The 12,561-nt window shown below is 53.8% G+C and overlaps 1 protein-coding gene across 1 annotated transcript in view; it reads right to left on the minus strand.

Annotated features, from left to right (window-relative positions):
- The window catches only part of NFATC2 (nuclear factor of activated T cells 2), a 71,083-nt gene extending 64,237 nt beyond the window's left edge, over positions 1–6,846 (minus strand). Inside the window, exon 1 of the mRNA XM_059481068.1 lies at positions 6,687–6,846. Within this exon, the coding sequence (XP_059337051.1) occupies positions 6,687–6,846 (160 nt within the window). The remainder of the gene's footprint in view (positions 1–6,686) is intronic.
- Between the last annotated feature and the right edge of the window lie 5,715 nt (positions 6,847–12,561).

A 12,561-nucleotide genomic window follows, 5' to 3' on the forward strand; every position in this document is an offset into this window, starting at 1 on the left:
GTATATGTTTTTAAAGATTTCAGTGTTTCCAGCAGGAAATACCAGAAACAGCTCCACAATTTGGGATTAATTCACCCTATCTGCTCACTCTGGGCACAGATCAGTGCATGTCACAGGCAGAGGGTTTCATTTAAATATTTAAATTACTGCTCCAGCATTTTGTCTAACTCCTACATGACATTAGACAGCAATTCCCATGAGAAAATACCACACAGAAAGCCAGGCAAGAGCTGACTGTGCTTTCTGCAAAAGCAGCAGAAGTTCCCAGTGAAATTTCTACATGCAGAGAGATTTTGACTTATTTTCAGCGGGCTTCTGTTCATTTTTAGGAACTGCTGAGCCTTTGTGATCAGTGGGAAACCCCAAGAGCCGAGCAAACAAACCAACACACAGAATGGCTGGGACAGGAGGGGAGCTGCACACGACAGCCCAGCTTGCACATTTCTTAAGGTTCCCTCTGGCTTTTAATCCCAGCACACAGCTGGTTTGGGGATAGGAAAACAGCAACGAGTCACTGAATTGCGAGCCAAACGTATTTTTAGCGCCGTTGATTTCAGAGCTTTGGCACTCAGGAGCAGTGTGTCATCCCCATCACTCAGGTCTGACACATCGAGCCTCGAGATCGCTGCTGAGATTCCCTTTGAACAGAACTCATCATGTCTGCACGCTGAGCAGAGAAACACACCCCCACGGCCTCAAAGCATGCTCTGGGGACAGCCAGCCCCTTTCCAGCTGATGCCAGGGGGCAAAACCAGCCCCAGGCAGGGCCAGGCTGGATGCCAGGCTCGATGCAGGGTTTGTGCACCAGCAGGAGCAGAAACCTCTCCAGGCTGAGCAGCTTCACCTCAAGGAACAGGTGAGCCTGTCAGCTCCCTCTGCAGCACACCCACAGCTAAAGCTGCTCCCCACACCTTAAACTGAATTAGCTGTGCCAGGTACAACAGGTACAGAACCAAAACTCAACACAGCCAGCAGCAAAGTCAGCTGGGGGAGGCTCATGTTGGGTATGGGAAACGCAAATGTATTGTATGTGCATGTGTAATTTTAAAAGTTTGCTGAATAAAGAACGCACCCCTTACTCACAGTGACAGCCCATCAAAACCCGGGCTTCAGACAGCCCACATTTTCCCGGCTTACCCCTGAAACAGCGCGTTTCAAAGAGCACTTTCAGCCTGGCACTGCCCCACGTTGCAGGTGTGAAAAACAGCGCTCACACACACACACACACACACAGAGCAAGCCGCAGCCTGCCCTGGCAGCGGGACACAGCCCAGCAAACACCCCCAGCTCCAGCAGCAGCGATGTTTATTGACTCTGCCCGCACGGCAAGCTGTCAGTGCTGCCCGTGGGCACGGCGGGGCACACACCCTGCCCTGCCCGGGCCGTGCCGTGCCGGGAGAGGCCGGGCCTGACTCACGGGCTGGGCTGGGGCTGCGGGAGCTGCACAATGCCGGCACTGTCCCGCTGCTCTGCCCACGGCTCTGTCCCCACGGCAACGCCGGGGATGCTGCAGCGGCTCTGACCTCACCGCGCAGGGATGCGGGCACCGCGCTCAAACAGCGACGGCTGCTCCCACAAATAAACGCCCTTCCATGGAAATGAGCAGGAATGCTGCCTGTTGCTTCAGCAGCAGGGGACTGGCTGCTCCGCTCCGGCCAGCTCGGCTGAGGTCAGGAATATGCTCGAGGAAAGGGCAGGGCAGAGCCAGCAGCCCCGGGAGAGGAGCATCACCAGCAGCTGCTTCTGTGAGCAGCGTCCAGCCCTGCCTTTGTGAGGGCACAGGATGCTGGCCAGCAGCTCGGCTGCTTTCTCCCTGCCCTTGCAGCTGCCATGGGGACACAGAGCCCAGGACACAGCAGTGGCTCCAGGCAGATGGCCCCAGCACCACTCAAGCTTCTCCCTGAGCTGCCAAGGTGAGCTTGGACAGGAGCTCAGGGCAGCAAACCTCACAGTGCTGGCCCTCTGCCACACTGGGATGGCAGGAACAGCCCTGCCACCCTCCAGCTGGGCTCCCAGGGAGGGAGAGCCCTCACAGAGAACAGGTACGGCATGGATCAGCCCAGCAAAGGTGTTTTCCAAGGAATGAAGCAACTCAGAGATAAGCTTTGCTCCCAAGGCTGTGCCAGCATCCAGAGTTCATCCATTTCTGCATATAGCACCCCAGAACACAGACTGCAGTACTCCAGCAAAGCACTGTTCTCTCCACTGCTGCTCTGATGGGTATTTCACAGACAGCCCTCAGCACAGGCAGCTCCAGCACTTCCCCCCTCCCTGCACTCAAGCACTTCCCAGCCCGAGGTTTCACTGCTGATTCACCTTCTGATTCAGTACCAAAGGATCCTTCTGCTTTCACAGGGGGGTAAAGGAAAGCGAGTCTCACACCCAGGCAGCGCTGGCACCTCCTCGTGCTCTCAGTCAGCTCTGCTGTCAGCAAACATCCTTCCCTGTGTCACTCACTCCTCTTCCTAGAGCAGTGTGATGCCCAAGCCCTCTGCGATCCCACCCAAGCTGCCCACAAGCTGCCAGCTCTCACTGCCCCTTTTTCCCACAGATCTTACACCCATGACTGTATCTCTCACCACAGCAGGGCCCTGGATGCTCCTGTACTGCAAATAACCACCAAAGAGCTCCCCTGGCCAGGCCCAGAAAGGGTGCAGACACAGCCCCACCAGCCCTGGGGAAGCCAGGCAGCCTCCTCAGGGAAGAGCCTCAGGAGTGCCCTCAGGAACCCAGGGAGAGCTGAACCACAGGCGAAAGAGATCAAGGGATTTCAGTTCCAAAGGACACGACCCTTGATTTACCAAACTGCCTTTCGCACATCTCTAAATGGCGGAAAGGGAAAGGCTCCCGAGGCTGCCCAAGGCCAGGGCCACAGCAGGGTGAGCACACACGCCTTGGGGACGGCCACCCTGCGCTGGTCTGAAACAAGGCAGCGCCTTCAAAGCCACCACTCAGCCAAATGTGACAATTAGCATGAAATGAGGGAATAAAGGCCCACCCAGCAGCTGCATTCCACGCCGGGCTTATCCAAACCATGCTCTAGGAAAAGCTAAAGATAGCCCTGTGCAGGCCAGGGGCACGAGCTGGGCTCTGACCTCACATCCGCTGGCTGCAGCTCCTGGGATTGAACTGGAGTCCCTTATTTGCATAAGGAAAAGAGTCCATTTGCTTTTTTTAATTAACCTGCTTATTGTCATTTGAATGGCCAGTCCAGAGCTTCTTTGCATTTTTCAAAAGCTGAGCTATCTGTTATTTACACTAACTGCTTGGAAGCTCCAAGTGAGAGCTGGTTTCCTGAGTGAAATCTGGAATTCTCTGGTAGATGTGCATATTTGTTTCCTTATGGCAGCGCTGAACACTGCCTCCTGTGTTCCTGAGCCAGCCCCAGGACCCAACTGCATGCACTTTCAATTTTTTTTTCCTTTTAATAGCTTTGCATCTGGGGGAAGAAAAAAAGGAACAAGGCAAATTATTCAGGGCTTGACACCTACAAGATGTGGCAATGTCCCTGGGAGTCTGTCTACATACAAACAAGCATTTGGAGGAATATTAATATTTATGGGTGCTCCCTGCTTCCCCTCCCTACACTACACACACAGGCCTTGTAGATCCATATCACCAGATGCAGACTCAGAGTGTAATCAGCTACAGCAAGGCCTGAGCCTCCAGAAAACACTCCTTCCCATCTGCATGCTTACCTGCTGTCAGGGCAGGGTTTCATCTGGAATCTTATTTAAACACAGGTTTTGTCTGGATTTGCAGAACACCCCTCAGAGCATCAGCTCCCAGAAGGGCTGAGCTCAAGCATTAAAAATGAAGTGGCAGCTTTACCTCTCAGCAGATCATCCCCCAGCAAACCCGAGGGAGCTGCTGGAGCACAGCACTGTCTGCAGCTCAGCATTTTGTCTCTCAGCAGCCAGCAACAGGTGTGAGGGAAGAGCACACCCAGCAGCCATCAGAACTCGCTCCTCTGGGAGCCCTGTTTGCAGGAGCTCATTTGGAAACGCTCATTAACTCACCTGGCATGTCTGAAACGAGCTAAAATTGGGGCTATCGCTGATACCACTACCAACACCTGCACAAGAACTCTGCAGGGAATGCATCCCACACTTTTGTGCTCAAAGGACACATAAAACATCCTCAATGGCCAAATGAAATCACAGCTTCCCCTTGAAAGCAGCGCATGCCTTGCCCACACTCCCAGATCCTGTTCACCTGGACAGGCCCCTGAGTTCAGCAGATGTTTCTTGTTTGCAAATCCTGAGAATATTGCTAATTAAAGTCTGGCAAGTAAAGGTAAAAAGCACTCTCAACAGCACTGCTGCTTTTGGAAATGGCTGGCTTCAAGAGGAACATCTAATATTAACAATATTGACTGCAGGGTTTTTGTTGACCCTTCATTTCCCTGTTGCTTTTATATCAGTCCATGGCACACACAAGCACTACTGAATGCCAGACACTTTCAGGAAGGATATTCTGGCATCCCCATGACAACAAGTTGTGATATAGGTCCTACTTTTAAAACACAGCTTTGGATGGATACTGCCAAATTCCAACCTTTCAAAAAATTGTTTATCAGGAATAAATGTTCACCCCAATCCATTCCTAGAGCCACAAATTTACATTTTCCTGCATTTTTTAAATTTCAAAAATCCCTTTTAGCATGCTTATAGATGTGTTATTTCAGGATGTGTCATGAGCAGTGCGTGGAGCAGCCCAGGCTGGGAGGCAGGAACCAAATGCAGGAACCAGACTGAAGAGCTGGGACCCACTCCTTTGGTTTTGGTTCCACTTTGAATCCTGCTCTACACAGGACTGTTTGCCCAAGTGCAGTTCAGATGAGGCCAGGACTGCACATGAACAATGAGCATCAGTTACCAGCAGCATGTGGACAAAGCCCTTGCTCAGAAATTGACCATTTTCTGCTCTCGTGTAAACACGCTTTAATCTTTTGTACATTAAAGCTTGCGGATGTATCCTGGATTGCTTACAGACTGGAGCTGCTGCCTTTTCAAAGCCAGGGAGAATGTTCTCCAGATTACAATGCTCATATATATGGTTGGGATCTTTTTTTTTGTTTTAATGCTAATGATTTCCATCTTTGGAACAAAATTACTACTAATTATGGTTTCCAGTCATTCAAAAGTGAAGAAAGCAGGCTCAAGAAGGAAGTTACTTCTACAACAAGCACACACTGCTCTGCATTTATGTGGTTTGAAGATTAAACTTTCTACCCCCACCTACGTATGATTATATTCTGTAGAACTTCCCACTAAAGGCTTCACAGCAGCACTGTGTACTGTAAAGATGTGAACACACCAGCATCTGAAGCTTTCACTGACATTCAGTGTATTTTCATTAAAACCATTAACCCCTCCCCATCGTGGATTTATTGTAGCTTATTTTGATCTACATGAAACCTTGGAAGAAAATTCAGCTTTGTCCACCTGATGGCATGGACCATCCCCAGTAAGCTTCGATGCTGGTGCACATTTGTACACTTAAACAAGGACAGAGAGAATAAAACTCAGCAACAAGTCTCCATTTCACTGATGACACCACAACTCAGGCCTCAAAGGTCTCCTCCTTCAGAGGAACACAACATCTCTGAGATGCCCCGGGGAAACATCAGCTCTCCACTGAGCAGAATCCAAACCAATGTATCTTAGAGACATCCCAACAAATCATTCCTCTGGGTCCTCTCGGCTTTGTCTTGTTTAGACAAATCTATACTTTATGGGAAGCATCCCTGTTTAGTACCATCAACAGACCGAACTAAAATTTAGAAAGTCAGGGAACACTTGCCGCTGCGCTGCTCTTTAAGTATCACAGCAAAAGCCCAGAAAAGCAGAACAGCCTGCAAAGCTTTCCTTTTTTTTTTTTTTTTTTCTCAATTCTAACTTAAGCTGGTGCTGTTTGCCCCTAAGCTGGAGCCATGGCTGCGGGCGGGTCGGGCTCAAGGCTGGCAGCAGCTTCGAGGGCAGCACAGAGCGGGCTGCGGCTCCGAGGGCAGCACAGAGCTGACAGCAGCTCCGAGGGCAGCACAGAGCTGACAGCAGCTCCGAGGGCAGCACAGAGCTGACAGCAGCTCCGAGGGCAGCAGAGCTGATAGCAGCTCCGAGGGCAGCAGAGCTGACAGCAGCTCCGAGGGCAGCACAGAGCTGACAGCAGCTCCGAGGGCAGCACAGAGCTGACAGCAGCTCCGAGGGCAGCACAGAGCTGACAGCAGCTCCGAGAGCGCACAGGGCCGACAGCGGCTCCGAGAGCAGCACAGGGCCGGCAGCGGCTCCGAGGGCAGCACAGGGCCGACAGCGGCTCCGAGGGCAGCACAGGGCCGACAGCGGCTCCGAGGGCAGCACAGGGCCGACAGCGGCTCCGAGGGCTGCACGCCCCAGCGCTCCGGCTGCCCGGGAGCTGCTTGGGCACGGTGCGGGGACAGCGAGAGCCCGGCCGGGCTGTGCCGAGCGCCTCCGCTGCCCTGCCGGCTGCACGGCATGGGGACAGCGGCGATGTGCCCGGCCGGCCCGACACTGCAGCCCGGCTCACACCGAGCCGCTCGGTGCAGCGGCCCCGGGCAGGCACCTGCCGGCCCAGCAGCACCGACGGCCGCGGCCCAGCCCCGCCTGCCGGGCCGGCCCCGAGGAGCTGCCGGGGGCTCCGCCGCGCCCGGGCGGCCCCTCACCAACCTTCGATCGGCTTGTAGTCGTAGTCGTAGTCGAAGAGGATGGAGAAGTCGAGCTCCTCCTGCGGGCTGTCCGGCCGGGCCGGGCCGGGGCCGGGCCCCGGGCCCCCCTCCTGCGGGCCGGGGTCGGGGCCGGGCCCGGGCCCGGGGCCCGCGGCGCTCATGGCGGCCCGGGAGCGGGGCTGCCCCGACCCGGCGGAGAGCCGCGACCCGGCGGAGCCTCCGGCAGCGAGAGCCGGGCGGTCACAGCGGGAAACGGAGAGAACAACGCGAGGAAACGCCAAGAAATAAATGCCCTGGCTGGGGAGGCTGCGGCGGGCGCGCTGCCCCGACGGCGGGTGCGGGCGGCGAGCCCCGGGCGGCACGGCTCGGCCCGGCACAGCACAGCACAGCACACCACGGCACGGCACGGCACGGCACGGGCGGCAGCGGGGCAGCTTCCTGCTCCTCGCAGCCACCTGCGCCGGGGCCGCCCCCGGGGAGGAGCCGGCACCGGCCCGGCAGCACCGCACGGGCCCCGCGCCCGCGGCAGCAGCACCGGGATAACGGGGCTGGCCCGGCTCGGGGGCTCCACAAACGGTACCCTTGGCCGAGCATCTCCGCCCTGGTGCCCCTCGTTCGCTGTGACCGGCTGTCTGCCCCAGCCCCTCTCTGGAGGGCTGCAGTGTCCCTGCCCGTGCGGGCTTCGCGCATGCCGCGCCACGTGCTCCCTGTGAGCGCAGGACAGCCTCTCCCAGCTGGGGCACCTTTACAGGCACCGACCGCCGTGCACAAGGGCTCTGTTCTCCTCCTGCCTCGCTCACAAACAGCGTTTCAGAGGATGGGCGCTCGCCGCGGTCCCTGCTGACCACAGCCGGGTGCTGCCAGCTCCCCCACGTCCCCAGGCACTTCCACCACATTGACTGCATTCATCCCGTGTGCCCTGGCCCTGCACGGGGTGCTGGCCACTGCCCCCGACAGCCTCCTGCCCCTGGGACAGCCCTACCAGCAGCAGTGACTTCGCTCGTGGGTGACAGGGGACCCTGGTTTGTGTGCTCAGCCAGCTGCGGTTCCCTCGCTTACCTGTCTGTGTGCTGCCCTTTATGAGTGTGCAGATGGCTGTCATCAGGTCTGTGAGTTTGAAAAATGCTCCCAGTCTGTAGACAGGGCAGGGAGGCAAAGGCAGAAGGACCAAGATAATTTTAAAAGTATTTTGGTGTTTACTTCAGCTTGTTTTTATTTGCTAAGCCTGTCAGCACAGCGGCATTAACTGCAAGACAAATCTTTAAGTTACGTTACTTGTGCAAGGTCACAGAAAGTCTGTTTTAAAGCACACATGAACCAGAATCTCTGCAGTGGGGTTTATAACCTACTGCCTTTCTCATTAATGTGTCCAGCCAAGTAATGACAAATCATTCTCATCACACCCTTTTGCTCCATCCTGTGCTCATCCAGAGGACAAGAACTCAGACTTTCCCTGCAGTTTGCAGTCAGGTTCTTCACTGAGTTCTGGAGAAGCCCAGGACTGGCAGGTCCCCCTGCAGCTTCTGGGGCACCTCTGGGTGAGCAGAACCACCACACAGGGCTGGGCTGAGCAGCCAAACCTGGGAGGCTGCACCAGGCCAGGTGGGCAGCACTCACACCAGTCAGGCCTTGTGGCATTCATTTGTTACTGGAAGGTGCCAGGGGATAGGGAGAAGTGCCTGTCAGAAAGGGCAGGTGAGCCTGCAGACAGAATGTTCACTGAGGTATTCACTGGCAGCCCTTTGGGGAACCTGTGCTGCTCTCTCTGACAGCCTGGCTTGTTCTGAATTGTTTAAACATCTATTAAACTGGATTGTTTGTATCTGTTATCCAGTGATCCTAACCCTTTGCTGAGCACTGGCCTTTTATCATCGCCTCTTCTATTTAAAATTCATTAGAAAAACAAAATCTACTTGCTGATCTTGGCTTAGCACTAAAGAGAGCTGTCATCCTCACAGCTGACCCCACACGGAGCACGACAGGAGAGCATCAATTGGATTAGCCTCAGAAAGAAATGGCACAAAAACTTTGGGCTTTTCAAGTGAGATACAGGTGATTGGCAGGAGGGCATGGGGAGATGACCCTGACTTCTGCTAAAGTTCTATCCCATCCTTTACTTCCCATGTGAAGCTTCAAATTTTTGCTCAGCTACTCCTGTGATTAGTAATGCCCCACAAATGGAAATTGTACCTTTTGCTTTCCAAGAGCAGCGTGTCAGTGCTGGCACACAGAATCATCAGTCCTGCCTCTGCCCAGGAGCGAGGGCGACAGGACAGCAGTGAGAAAAGTGCTAGAGAAACGCAGGAATTAGCTCAGCTTATAGGATTCGGGGATTTTTGCCCAGCAGCCAGCCTGACAGATGTCGGGGAGCAGGAGGCACCAGGCTGTAATGCAGAGTGTCCCTGCTGCTCCTCCCTGCAGGGCACACCAGGACACCCTCCATACGGTCACTGCTCAGAGCCTGCAGGAACAGAGTTCCCACATGCTCTGAGAGCACTCAGATGTGGGTTGGAGTGCTCTGTGGGCTGGGTTTGCACCTACCTGTGTGTTATTTCCAGCAGAAATGTTACAAATGCACAAAACACAGATCTGGCCTAAATATTAGAGAGGCGTGAAGGCGTTGGTAGTGGCAGAATCCAGCTCAAGTGACAGCTGCAGTTTTTGGAGCTTTCCAAAGGCTGAGTGGAGTTTGAGCCCACAGTGAAAATAAAACATTATAAATTAAGTTTTAGCTGTTAATAACTACATAACTGACAAATACTGCCCACAGTCTGTCATTAATAATTAGTGGTGAAGGAAAGGCAGGGAAGCTCCTAGACTTAAATAGAATGTGGGCTCTTCAGCACGGCATATACACTCAGAAACATCAAAGAAAAAACCCCAACAATGTGACAAATGCTTCCCAAAGCTTGATTTTCACTAGGGCTGGAGTGAAAGGCTGCAGTACAGTGCCCAAAACACAGAAATACTGCTTGGTGTTCCTAAATCTCAATCTTTTTCACATCAGAGCCTTCCTTTCCCCGAGGATCCTCCATGCATTTCTCCTGTGTCCAGGGTCATGGAGCTCTGCTCAGGCTCTCAGCACCCACCCTGGGATCCAGGAGTCAGCCCTAGCTCTGGGGTTTTTCTATAAAGCTGTTTTCACGAGCCAAAAAGGTGTTTGAAGGACTGAAGCAAAGCCTGTCCTTGGCAGCATTAACAGAAATTGCAGCCACGTATGCTTGCAGCAGGCTGCACGCAGAGCAGGGCTGGAAATCACTGTGCTGCCATTTCAGGGAACTGCAGCACGGGAGCAGCCCTTTTCCACATACTTGGATCCGTGCTGCCCCTTGGCAGGGCTGCACTTCAATAAAACTTCAGAAGAATGTGAATTCTGGGCTACCTAGGTGCTGGGGGACGGGGAATCCAAAACCAGAGCTACAGAGAGCACTTCTAGTGTCATACTGACTGGGAGTTAGAGAGTGCTCCACAGAATTCTCAGTGTTTAAATGCACTGCCAATGTAACTTCTCATTTTCTATTTTCAGTCTCTACTAGTACTGCCCCGTGTTCCCTGCACCAATAACTTCACTAATGCAAGGGAGCAGAGCATGCTCTGAGGTGAAGAAATTCTGTTTGATCTCAGAAATGTCTGTGCTAATTATTATTTGTCCCACATGATACATAATTTACTCTGGACCTCTAATACTGCAATACTGTCACATTAAACTTTTTAAGAGAAAAAGAGGTAGAGAAAGTGGATTAAGAAAGCTGCATGTCTATTTAGCTGCTAAACCCCAAAGAAAATATGAGTCAATGCTGTCTTAAAAATCTAAGTGTTCTAATGGTGTATGTGGCAGGCATTAGAAATTTAACAGGCAACTAAAACTTGCACATGGACTTAATCCAAGCTCTTTAAAATGAGCTCAGCCTGTGAGTGACTGGTTGCTTGGTCTGGAGAGTGGGGAGTGTTATTAGAGAAAAAAAAAAAGCAGGGAGACAGAAGAGAGAAATATCTGGTAGTTCCTTTGAGAGGCATGGGCACACACGCTACTTTTCAATTTTGGGGTCAGCTTGAGTCAGAGATATTACCCCCCAATTTCAAGCTTAAAGTGGTTTGGCAAGAAAGGACAATGGAAAAATTGCTCATATCTCCACGTTCCCATTAAGTTCTGAAGTCTGCTGGGCAAACCAGAGGAATGCACATATCATAGTTTTTATAAAAAATAGATTAGACCAGTAGTGGAAAAGAAGTTCTAGGATATTATTATCCTTGGCTATTTTTTAAAAAATGAGTGATGAAATTTCACTCAGAATATCTGCTGGAATATTATAAAAGAGTGCTCCAGTTCTGACAGGGTCCCATCTGTGAATGTGATTCCTGCCCTGCACGAAGGACTCTGCAATCATTTGCTGGCTGTGGCTGCTGTCCCACAGGACAGGCTGGTGGAGAGAAAGGTCAAGTGACAGCCCTGGGAGCCCAGGGTGGCACAGGGACCCAGGGGCACCTAGGCAAGGTCTCTGCCCTGGCTGAAGCCCAGCTCAGGGAGCAAAGCCACCAAAGCAGCTTTTTGCTGGCAGGGTGTTTGTGCAGAGCCCTCATTCCTCATCCTGAGCCTGCTCCAATCATAAAAGGGGATGAGGGCTTAAAATTATTAACACATCATCATTTACACACCCTGCATTAGTAAGACTCCAACACTTTGTTGTGGGTGCAGGAATCCTCCCAGAGGCAGAGACTGATCCCAAAAATGCCATGTATTATTAACCCCTTGCAGTTTCATACTGCTTTTTCCTTGTGGAAATGCTGGGAGCAGCCTTGTGACACAGAGTGTGACAGTCAGGGGCAGGGATTGCTCCAATCACTCCTGCACCACTGACAGGGGCAAGCATAAGGCAAAAATACATTCTGGGCCCAGGAGCACGTTCTTTCTGGAGCATCTCAAGGCTCTCTGTACAACTGATTGCACTGCTCCACTGGCTACTGTGGTCTCAAATATTCCATCTGGAAACAAAAAATACAATTAATGCTTTTCCTTCTGGGTGTGACTGCAGGGCCCTGGGGAGAGCAGAGCTGCCCAGCACTGTGGTGGTTGTGGTGCTGCCCGGAGCTCTGATGCTGCTGTCCTGCAGCAGGTGAGGTCCCCAGCAGGAGCACGGATTCTCCTGTTCCCTTTGCTCTGCAGAAAATAACTTCCATGGCTGTTGTGAGAGTGACTAAGAGCAGCTGGAGCGCTCAGCAGAGAGGGAGTTTTGTCTGGAGAAAGCCGAGGAGACACGAGGCAGGGCAATGGCCTGATCCTGAGGCGGTATAAAGCCACTCGAGAGCCTTTCCATTGGCTTGTCCGAGAATCGGAGCTCTCGGATGATCCCCTTTGGGTGTAGGTGTTAACGAGTATGTTTTGGCAGGTGCCCGGGGAGCTCGCTCCGGCAGGAGAAAACAAACAGCGGCTACCAAGGGCCCTCAAAGCGGCCGTGCCGCGCTGCCCCGTCCCCCGGAGCCGCTCAGCCTCCGCGCCTCTGACTCAGCTCCGAGCGGCGCTGCCAGCGGGCGGGGAATGGGGAATCCGGGATGGAGCGGCGGGACGGAAGAGCCTTCCCCTGCGCCCCTCCTGCCCCTCGTGCCCCTGTTCCAACCGGCAGCGCTGTCACAGCCGAGCCCGCCCGGCTCCGAGCGCCCGGGGAGCGCCGGGCTCGCTGCTGCTCGGCTGCGCTGCGGGACGGGGCTGGGGGCGGCCAGGGCTGCCCCGCACCGAGCATCCTCCGCCGCACCCGGCCCTGCCCTGCCCTGCCCCGGGCCGCAGCGGAGGATGCCCGAGGGAGCCGCAGCATCCCCGAAGGCTGCCCCGTCCCGGGCTGGGGAACAGCCGCGCTGCGGAGCGCCCGGTGCCTGACAGC

Source organism: Ammospiza nelsoni, chromosome 12 (assembly GCF_027579445.1).
Source record: "Ammospiza nelsoni isolate bAmmNel1 chromosome 12, bAmmNel1.pri, whole genome shotgun sequence".
NCBI lineage: Eukaryota > Metazoa > Chordata > Aves > Passeriformes > Passerellidae > Ammospiza > Ammospiza nelsoni.